The sequence below is a fragment of the Gorilla gorilla genome, chromosome 12 (genome assembly GCF_029281585.2).
Source record: "Gorilla gorilla gorilla isolate KB3781 chromosome 12, NHGRI_mGorGor1-v2.1_pri, whole genome shotgun sequence".
In the NCBI taxonomy this organism is placed as follows: Eukaryota; Metazoa; Chordata; class Mammalia; order Primates; family Hominidae; genus Gorilla; species Gorilla gorilla.
Genome location: NC_073236.2, coordinates 51,138,601 through 51,149,530, shown reverse-complemented (window position 1 = coordinate 51,149,530; position 10,930 = coordinate 51,138,601). Strand labels below are relative to the sequence as shown.

Genomic DNA, 10,930 nt, shown 5'->3' with positions numbered 1-10,930 from the left:
GAGTCCTGATCAGTCAAGCCAAGGTTAGAGCTGAGCTTTTATCTCAGACTCACAACGGAAGGTCCTCCCTAGGGGACAATATGCAAATCCCCTGGTGGGTGCAGTGGTGTGAAAAGAGCCATTGGGTGGGGGGTGAAGGGGGTAGATATGTCTTCTCTGTGAGCAATGTGATATAAAGTGTCCCTTGGAGGAAACTAATAAAACCTAATTCATCATAGAGGAGGAAGAAGGACCTGAATTTGAAAGTTTCAATCTTGGGCAAGTAATGTTTTATAGGATGTCAGGGCTTCCAAATTCTTGTCAACTCTGAGGGTGAACCCGTGTCTCCCCCTGGCCTGTATGTGGCACAGCCACAGCCATGACACCGCAGTTCAAAACGAGATTCTCTATGTAGGAAGAGCAAGAACTGGATCCCTGGTTTTAAGTCTCAGGGTCAGCAGTACTATGAACGACATTTTCCTAGGTTTTTGTTGAAAGATGATCACAGGTCAGGCATATGAATCTACCACACAACTCATCGTTACAATAGGAAAACAACTTGAGTATTCTTCATTTGTCAGTGATGTGCTTAATATTGAATTTAGCTGCTCCTGAATAACGGTGCGTACATCAAATCACTTCACAGAGACTGCCACTGTCCTGAAAAAACAACAAAAATCCTGGGAGCAATTAAAAGTATAGTTTCTAGTGCTATGTAATCTTCAATGATTTAATACAACGTCCGATTTACTTGGTAAAGAACACACACCCAGAAAAGCAAAACAGAGCTCTAGGTGTTTTGCACACAAAGCTTGTCCTGATTATCTTCCGGGAAATGCACTGGCATATGATGTTTTAACAAAGTTGGTGAAAAAAATTGAGTAAAAATGATACTGACCTTAAAATGTTGAACGTCATGGCAGTAACCGAAATTGAGAATATCAAATTGTAGTGTGGAAGTAGGATTAGAATAAATGTATCATATTTCACTATTTAAATTTTTATTTATTCTATTCTTTCATTACTTTTTGTAAATCTTATGTGTTTCACTTTTTTTTTTTCTTGAGACAGAGTCTCTGTCTGTTACTCAGGCTGGAGTGTAGTGGTGCAATCTCTGCTCACAGCAACCTCTGCCTCCTGGGTTCAAGCAGTTCTCATGTCTTTGGAGTAGATGGGACTACAGGCAATCTCCACCATGCCCAACTAATTTCTGTATTTTTAGTAGAGACGAGGTTTCCACATGTCGGCCAGGCTTGTCTCGAACTCCTGGCCTCAAGCGATCCACCTGCCTTGGCCTCTGGAAGTGCTGGGATTACAGGAGTGAGCCACTGTGCCTGGCATTGACTTCTTTTTTCTTGTGATGCTGATCAGGTCAAATATGGTTCTTAGCCTTGGAAATGTCAAACTCCTAATTCATCATAATAGTTAAAAGAGTCAGAAACATTAGATGCTGAAAAGAAAAATAAAAGTAAACACACAATCTAAAAGAGAACATTAAGGTACATCTTATCACTGGTATAAACGGATTAGTCTGAAAAGGTGTTAACTGAATAATCAGTTCCACCCACTATCCTATATAGAAACTTGCATTGTGGGAAAATGAATAACAGTAATAAATCTGTCAGGCTTGCTTTTACTATTAGTCAATTCTTCAAAATCTTAGTTTTACAAAGTATTCTTTAAGGTGCTGAATTTCAGAGAGTACTGCTGTTTCCTTTGAAAATTAATGACAGAGCTTTAAAAAGTTTACCATTGGGATTGGTTGTTTTATCTCATAATCTCTTGTCATTACATATCTGAAAATGTAAAACCTTGTAAAAAATTGTTTTAGTCATAAAAAGGCTCTGAAATTACCCTATACTAAAGGCCTTGAAATTACCCTATATTATTAAACTTAGAGAATAATATTCTTAATTCTAAAGAGGAACCCCTCTCTCCTGAATGTTTAAATAGAGTACACAGAGGCTTCACAACAGCAGACAAAGCTGGTCGCTCCATGCTGGACACAGATAAAAAGGTGGAACAGCAGCCTCTATTTGATTCAATTGTGGAGCGGCCTCTGTATTTCTCTAATCTGGACCATGATCAGTCGAATGAGGAAGGACTCATACGGGTGGGGCTTATTGCATCTCACTTGCCAGATGCTGTTAGTTTGCAGTCCATAAAATTGAAGGCAAGTGTATTATTTGTATGACTTGAGAAGACAGCCTCGGAGGTGGAATTGTGTCCATTATGCTGGAGTCAGTGTTTGTGGGGTGGATAGTGTGGTCCTGTTTATAGAGAGTTTGAAAAATTGAGGTTCTGATCAAACAGAAAGAGATGTCCATAGGGTGGCAGTAGCACACATGACTGTTGTTGGGTGAAGCTTTGACAGATTTGCCCAAAGGAGTCCCTCACAGCACGAGACTGTCTAGAATGAAAGATGTTGGGGCTGCTACTCAGAAAAGGTGGAGAACAAGGGAACTCCTAAGGTGAAGGAACACTGGAGAAAGGCATTCTCTGTCTAGGGGTAGCCAGACAACAGTTTAATCTGGGTCTGAGATATCCAGAGGGCAGGAGTCGTTTGCAATTTTCATCTCCTGGGGCTTATCTTACCTACTGCTAACAGATGTGGGTGAGGTTTCCTGTGATATGAAAAGCAAGCATTCTCTGAATGGCTAAAAATCTTCTTTGGAGCTGGGCACAGTGGCTCACGCCTGTAATCCCAGCACTTTGGGAGGCCAAGGTGGGCAGATCATGAGGTCAGGAGATCGAGACCATCCTGGCTAACATGGTGAAACCCCATATCTACTAAAAATACAAAAAAATTAGCCAGGCGTGGTGGCAGGCGCCTGTAGTCCCAGATACTCAGGAGGCTGAGGCAGGATAATCGCTTGAACCCGGGAGGCAGAGGTGGCAGTGAGCAGAGATCGTGCAACTGCACTCTAGCCTGGGCAACAGAGCAAGACTCTGTCTCAAAAAAAAAAAAAAATCTTCTTTGGGCTGTTTTTGAAATGATTGGATTGGAAAACTTGAGTTTGGCACAGGCCATTTAGAAATAGCCTGCAGTTTAGAAACACACCACATAGGGGAAGTTTGCACTGGCCTTCTTTAGCTCATTTCTACAACACTGTCACACATTCTGTAAACTTCTTTCTGCAGACTGTACTTGCCCAAACAGGGAAACTCACACTGTTCTGGAGGAGATTGAGACATACAGAGGCCTGTTCTCCACCTGGACCTCAATGGAGGTTTTTCCTGACTAAAAGTGAGAGTTTGCCCCTGTGTAAGAGGCGGGCAGATCACGAGGTCAGGAGATCGAGACCATCCTGGCTAACACGGTGAAACCCTGTCTCTACTAAAAATACAAAAAATTAGCCAGGCGTGGTGGCAGGCGCCTGTAGTCCCAGCTACTCTGGAGGCTGAGGCAGGAGAATGGCTTGAACCTGGGAGGCGGAGATTGCGGTGAGCAGAGATCGCGCCACCATACTCCAGACTGGGTGACAGAGCAAGACTCCGTCTCAAAAAAAAAAAAAAAAAAAAATTAAGACCAAGTCACCTACAAAGGGAGCTTCTGTCTCTGATGCTGCAGGTCCTGTGACTAGATTCCTGGCTCCAGACACCTGAGATTGAAGCTGTCTGCATTATCTCACTAACTGAAAATTGTCACCACTGGGGCATAGATTCATGGATAAATATTCTGGTACACAGAGAGCTCAGGGAATGAAGGCTTCTTGTATGTCTATATTTTGTGCTTCTGAGAATTTCTCTCTCTAAAAACTGGAGAAAACAGAGTTGTTTACATATTTGACATGTAAGGCAACATGTAACATGTTTCTGAGTCTTCAGACCCTGTTCTAACCTGCCAAATGTGAAACTGTTTCTAAACGTTTGGATTATTTGTCTTTCGTTTTGCTTAAAAAAAAAAAAGGAAAAAAGTCCTATAAAACAACAGACTGAGCTGTGAGATTCAGTGCTGGAGTTTTCCTTCATGCATGTTAATCTTTCTGCAGAGTCCACCTCACCAAACATCAATACAAAAAGTGAAACAATAATTCCATTGCCTCCCTGGGCCTTCTGCATCTTATAAGTTCCCTTGAAATTCTCACCCTTATAGAAAGTAGGTCTCTATAAAACCACTCCTCAAAAGTAGGTTTCTATAAAATCACAACTTGCCTGGAAGGTTATTAATTTTTTCCACCATGTGAACATGAAAGTTGTCTTTTTGACCTTATATTAAAGCTTGGTTTAATTGAGAGGTGGAGGGTGGAGACCCCAAGAAGATTCTGGGGACAGAATCGGGAATTTGAGCCTTTTAAACTGCAGTGGAAACTGCCTGTGATGTAAAAATTTGTATGAATATACCAAGAAGACACATAAATTTGTTTCTTACTTTTTAATTTAGAGAACATGGTTCACCTACAGAAAAATTAAAATTATAATTTCAGAATTTTGACATTTATTACTCCTCATTTTATATTAATTTTAAGATCAACAAAATACTCATAAATTTTGAATGCAGAAATGTTAAGACCTTCAGGAAAAAATCAGAGACAAAATCAAATCACTTAATTTATAAAATCAACTGAAATTCTCTTTTAGCCTCTTCCTGTCAACTCCTGTTCATAAAAATCTAAAGTTCAGAATAAGAAAGAGGCAGGGGCTGAACAAATTACCTGGTGTTCATTCCTTGTTATAACAACAATAATAGTAATAATAACAATAACTGCACAGCCTCTACATGGACACCTGGAAATGGTGACTCTGCCTTATGGAAGCAGCAGCTTCATGTCACAGTGGTAAATTTCACTTTTACTGGTCCTTTCTTGGCCAGGAGTCAACGATCACCCAAAGTTCACATGCGCTATGAAGCATCAACTGTGCTCAAATTTCAGTACTTCTAGAAATTTGTTTTTCTAAAATATATCCTAGCAAGAAAAGAATGCAAGATCAGTAATAAAATAAAATTAAATAAAATAAATTTTAACCTCCTAGAAGCAGTCAGGGCATGAAATTATAAAGTGTAACAAAGGACTATAGATATGACTGTGTCTTAGAAACTTACTTTACCAGCTCTTACTCCTATTTAGTGTTCTTACCCTAGAAAATAAAGAATATCGTCAACCTAGAAAATGACTTTTTGTATTGTGAAATCCTAGCAGCCCTAGGTAGAATTTAAAGCCTAATATGAGAATCTCTGTTATCCGCTTATCCCAGAAAATCTGATTGCACAAAAGGTATCTATATTTAGCACATTAAAACGGAAAACCTATTGATCCTGTGGAATACTGTAGCAAATATGTGCAAGTTTATGATACTCATGAATAGACCTTTAAACTTGAGCAACATTTTTGTTTCCAGGCTGATGCTAAGGTATTAAATTTCAGTAAAAGTAATTTGTCTTGAGCTCAAACTAGCTTATAATATTTGTCATTACATACAGTTCAGCTTATTCAGAACTGGTAAGAAAATATGACATCATGAGAAAACTGTTATTAAATTTGCCCCAATATTAATATTTGCAGAGAGACTGAGAGGCATGATTTGAACAACCATATTCAAGATATTAAAATGTTTAATGGAATAGGCAAATCCATAAAAGAAATAAAAACTTTAGACCAGGGTTAATATACCTATCGAGAATTTGACTTGTGTAGCCTACTTAGTTATTGACAGAAGGACTGGTTAAGAGTTGGTGCAGTAGAAGTCAGGACATCACAGTGTCAACTTTTACTCCTTCCTCGTTAGAAAGCCAGGCCAGAAACTGCCCTGACACAAGGAAAATTATCAGAAAATTCCTGGAGAACTCTTTGTGACTGCCTGGTCATACTCTGGCTATGGTTGGGAGGCTGACCTCTCCCAGCTGGTATTGCACTGCAGCTCATATTTCTGGGTACTCAGCTCTATAGCTGCCATCAAATGGCATTAAATGGTTTACCCAAATCAATAAGGTTACTATAGTATGTGCTTCATAAACTTGGAGAGAATCAGAGTTCCTGATGATAGGTATATGTATTCCATTCCATTCTGTTTCATGAGTGTCTTTATTTAAAAAAATGAAGGAAGCTCACAGCGGCCTTTTTGGAATCTAGAGGCAACAGATTCTACACCGTGGAATACTGGTCATGTCACCATCCAGGTGACATGGAAGTCTTCCCAGCCTTTAGTGGAGACCCAGGGCAGAAAAGGGCTCTGCAGCAGGTCCAGCCTGCACTGTAGGCAACAGTGTCTCTTGGGCCAATGCAAATACAGATGACTTGCCAAAGCCATCAACCATGTGGGTAGGATTGACACTGAGAGAACACTCCGCCACAACAGCAGACTCCATAGCCATTTTAAAACATTAGCTAAGAGAGATCATGCTTTGGGCCACAAGCTATTTCAAAGAAATTAAATGGATTGAAATCATATAAAATAAAGCTTCAGAAGCCAAGGGAAATTTATTAGGAATCAATGACAGAAAGCTATCAGAAAAAAATCTCAATATTTTAAAACTATGTAACATACTACTAAATAAAGCCTGGGACAAAGATGAAACCAAGAGATGGACATTTCAAAGCAATCTGAAGTGAAAGAAAACACATATCAAAATTTGTGGGATGCAAGAAGACATTTAATTTATAACACCGAATTTCTAGAAATATTCATGCATTTTAGCAAATAAATTTGCAAACCGATCCCCTGAGCTGCCACCCTGACATACGAGTACAAGAAGAGCAAATTGTGCTCAAAATATTTTATTCTAAAAAATGTGGGCATGTGATGAGCACATGTCTAGTATTGCAGCAAGGAAATCACATCAGCCTGGAAATAAAAACCCACATTAGCAGCTTCACAGGAGAAAGTGGATGGGCAGGGTAAGTAAGTGTGCAGAGAAAATTGGAAGAAGATAGGAAAAGTGAAAATAGGAATTGTGTGTAATATTAATACAGGCTATGCATGTGTGAGACTCCTGTGAGCTTTGACTTGCTCAAAAGCAAAAATCATGCAGTGCAGACAACTTTCAGTCCTCAGAGTGTTGGTGAGAGTGAGGTCATTTGGCAAAGGGAGGAAAAAGTGCCCCGAAGGTCATCAGAGGCAGCAGGTGAGGTCACGACCCACCATGATCCCCTCCCAGTGACGTGAACGAGCATCCCTGAAGCCATGAGGGCAGCAGGGAACTTCATGGTTGCTCCAGAGAGGACATGGCAGCCACTCCCTGGAGAGTCTGTGGGGCCTGAACACCCTAAGTTGGGAGGAAGGAAGAGGCTCTGGGAGGCTTCCTGGGGACCCTGGCCCTGTTCACACAGAAGTAGAGCCCATGCCTGTAAGTGAGGACTCATGGCCTCCTCTTCAAAGGCTCTCCAGCCATCTTCACCTGAGCCCACCTGCTGTGGACTCCATCTCTGGGCGCTGCAGTTGCTGGTGCTGCACTGAGAGGCTGAGCCTCCTAGGGAGGCTGTGTTTGAGGCCCTCGGGCTGTGCAGGGTCCTGGTGAGTGTTCTGCTCACAGGAGAGCGTGCAGCATCTCCAGGCTCCAAACTGGTGGCTGTGATGAAGAAATGAATAAAATTTTGATTGTATGTGTGTCCTTACTTTTTGGTATGTGTAAAAATATACTCTGGAGACTTGTTATTAATTTTGTCTTATACACCACTTGCTATAAACCAAATTTTTACTGTATATGTGGTCAGTCTGATTAAAACTACAGATTTAATTATGCTTGTCATGGAATACATTATCTTTAATAGAAAATTATCTCTAATGTAACATATTTCTTTAATCTAAATCTGGATTACTTTATCCTGTTGATTGCAACATTGTTTTACTTCAGTCATACCATGCCATAGCATGTAAATCACAGGCTCATTACTAATTCACAAATATTCATAGAGCACTATTTTAAACTGACTCTATGGAAGGCACACATTTTTTATATCACTATTACTAGAATGTGGGAATCAGGTTTATGTCCAAGTACTGACGAGGTACAGTGAAAATAATACATTAATTTATTGTTTAAAAATGTTTTACTTTCTTTGACCAAATAGTACCAACATAGTCACTTCTAAAACTTTATTTGTGTTTTAAAAAAAATGAAAGGAATCTTCTTTCCCAGGTACAGCAATGTAGATGGAAGTGGAAAGGCCAAAACAACCACTGCAAAAGGTACAAACCATTTAAAATAATAGAATACCAAAGTTAGAATTAAATGACTTTAGAAAGTAGTGGAAGGAATAAGGAATGAATGATCTAAAATTCCATAGTAAAAAGAACCTTTCATTGTTGAGCTGACGCTCACCTGACTTTTTGTCCTTCTGCCATAGCCACCAAGTTTGCCTGTGGAAACAAGCTCTGACTTGGCACAGGCAGAGGAGCTCTCCTGGGAAAGGAGAATCCAGCTGAGCCTTGGGGGTTGCACAGGGCAGCCTCTATACGTGGCCCGTGCTTTCCATGGGACACATGTTGAGGTCTGAGTCAGCAGGCAGGGATGGAGGTGCTGGGCTACAAGGACATAAAACTTCCACAGATTCGGCGTGCTCCCCCAATCCCCAAGGCTACACAGAGCATCCCGCATACATGTCTGAATCATGGACACTGGTCTCCATCCCCACTGCGCCCCCTGCTGGTGTAGACCTGCTGGGCCTTCTGCTCAGCATGTCAGTGCTTGTGACATCTCCAGACCCAACCAGCAGTCTCTAGGGACAGAATGAGTTTCAGATGCTCTGCTTGGCTGTGTTGGGTTGACAAGATATGAGTGGCATGACCTCAGGTCTCCTTGCACAGGGATTTCACTAAGCCTTTGGTGATCACAGATCTGAAACCCTTCCCAAAGCATTATTTTCCCAGAAAATTCGCAGTGATGCAGGCTCCACCCAGGAAGCCAGGTAGTGGTGCCTTCAACTCTGTGATTCTTCACAAGAAACACATCAGGCCACCTGGGTCCACATCATGAACTGCCAACTCCACCACCATCCATATCCCTACCTACCAAAGGCCAAGGGTAGTTTAATTGAAGCTGACCTCTCCTGGATTTCCTTCATGCTTTCATCCCTAATGTCTGCCCAATCTTAAATTCTTAACATTTGGAAATAAAAACGTTCACATCATTCTGTACTTTTCCAGTTTTCTATGGGAAAAATTATATACTCTACATTTTCCAGTATATGCTTTTTATTTTTGAAAACAACTTCTAGAATTTCAGGGACTCCTTTTTTCTGTCATTAAGAGGTAACTAAGGCTAACTAAACAGTTTTAGCATTAGGATCTTGTATCTTCTATGAATCTACAAAAATCTATTTGATACTCCAAAATCAAGATTTTTACTGACTGTCCTCAGCCAGCTTCCGCTTAGGATAACTGGTATAGAATGCTGTCTCTACTCTATTTTGGGAGTGGGAGAAAAGGGGAAGCAGGAAGTTAGAAAACTGGCAAAATACCAACATTAAATATTATCAAATGTCCTCTGAACAATATGCCAAAAACTGCTAAACCCAAAGATGTATCCAACATGGATAGTCACAATCTGTGTCAATGGCCTGGCTGCTCTGCTGATTACATTTAATTAACAAATGTACACAAGGTAGGGAGAGTTAGGGTGAGCTTTCATTCTCCTCTCCCTTCCATCTTGCTTGTTTACTCACAGGGCACTTGGACCCCTCATTCTCCTGCTGCTTATGACAGTCAAGGTGGTGGCAACTGGCAGGACATAAAGGAGTGGTGCCTGAAGTGTGGCTGGGCTCTCAAAGTCCAGAGTCCTCAGCTGTGAATTGTTCCCTGGTTCTCCAGCATCTTCCTCTTACACAGATTCTGAGACCCTGCTGAGCTGCTCCCCAGACAAGCACCACATGTGGGCAGCTGGGCCACCCCACAGGGAGGTTTTTGTTCAGAGTTGTACCACTGTGGGAGGCACGTGTGTACCTTGCATGCAGTAATAAACCCCAACATCCTCAGCCTCCACCCTGCTGATTTTCAGTGTGAAATCAGTGCCTGACCCACTGCCGCTGAATCTGTCTGGGACCCCAGAGTCCCGGTTAGAAACCTTATAAATTAGGCGCCTTGGAGATTGGCCTGGCTTCTGCTGAAACCAATTCAAGTAGGTGTTTCCATCACTGTATACGAGGCTTTGACTAGACCTGCAGGAGATGGAGGCCGGCTGTCCAAGGGTGACGGGCAGGGAGAGTGGAGACTGAGTCATCACAACATCCCCACTGGATCCTGAAATAAATAGAAGAGCAAGGTTATGTATAAACTTTATGTGTAATTTTCATAAATTTTGATTTGTTGTTTATTTCAGGCTATATATGTATTTGTTCATATTTCAAAAATATACAGTTTCAAAATGGAACTCAAGGGATCCAAGGCTCAAAGGGGTCTCCAGAAGACCACACAACATCCCCTTTCTGTGTCAGTCTTCCCCAGAGCACAGATCCTTGTTTCTTCTTGAGTCTTCATCACTCTCACAGATCTGATCATCACATGCCCCATTCTGGAGGACAACATGTGCATGTCCAATACAGGAAAGGAACACACATGGGAGTGTAGTGAGACCCCCAGAGATCACTGCTGATAGAGGCAGTGGGGCCCCAGAGCTCACCGTTCCATGCCATTCTCCTCCTTCATCTCCCTTCTGCCCTTACCTGGGACCCAGAGCATTAGCAGCCCCAGGAGCTGAGCAGGGAGCCTCATTGTGAGAAGGTGAACAGAGGAGTCCTGATCAGTCAAGGCAAGGTTAGAGCTGAGCTTTTATCTCAGACTCACAAGGAAAGTCCTCACTGAGGGATAATATGCAAATCACCTGGTGGGTGCAGTGGGGTGGAAAGAGCCAAGGGGAGGGTAGGAGCCTCTCTTGTGAGCAAAATGACTTAAATAGCTTCTCTGTTTGGAGGGAAACCAGTAGGCATAAAATCTATGCTGCCTATGTGGGAGAAATTTAAGTATTTACTTCTGTGTTCTCTAACAGATTTCTTGTTTCATAGCACTTTCCCAGGCA

General features: G+C 41.6%; 1 gene segment (V, D, J or C); it reads right to left on the bottom strand.

Moving 5' to 3' along the window:
• Positions 1–8,369: 8,369 nt before the first annotated feature.
• LOC115933450 (immunoglobulin kappa variable 2-30-like) lies at positions 8,370–10,645 on the bottom strand. The segment is given in 3 exon segments: positions 8,370–8,495; positions 9,836–10,155; positions 10,578–10,645. Coding segments are annotated over 3 exon segments (495 nt in total).
• Between the last annotated feature and the right edge of the window lie 285 nt (positions 10,646–10,930).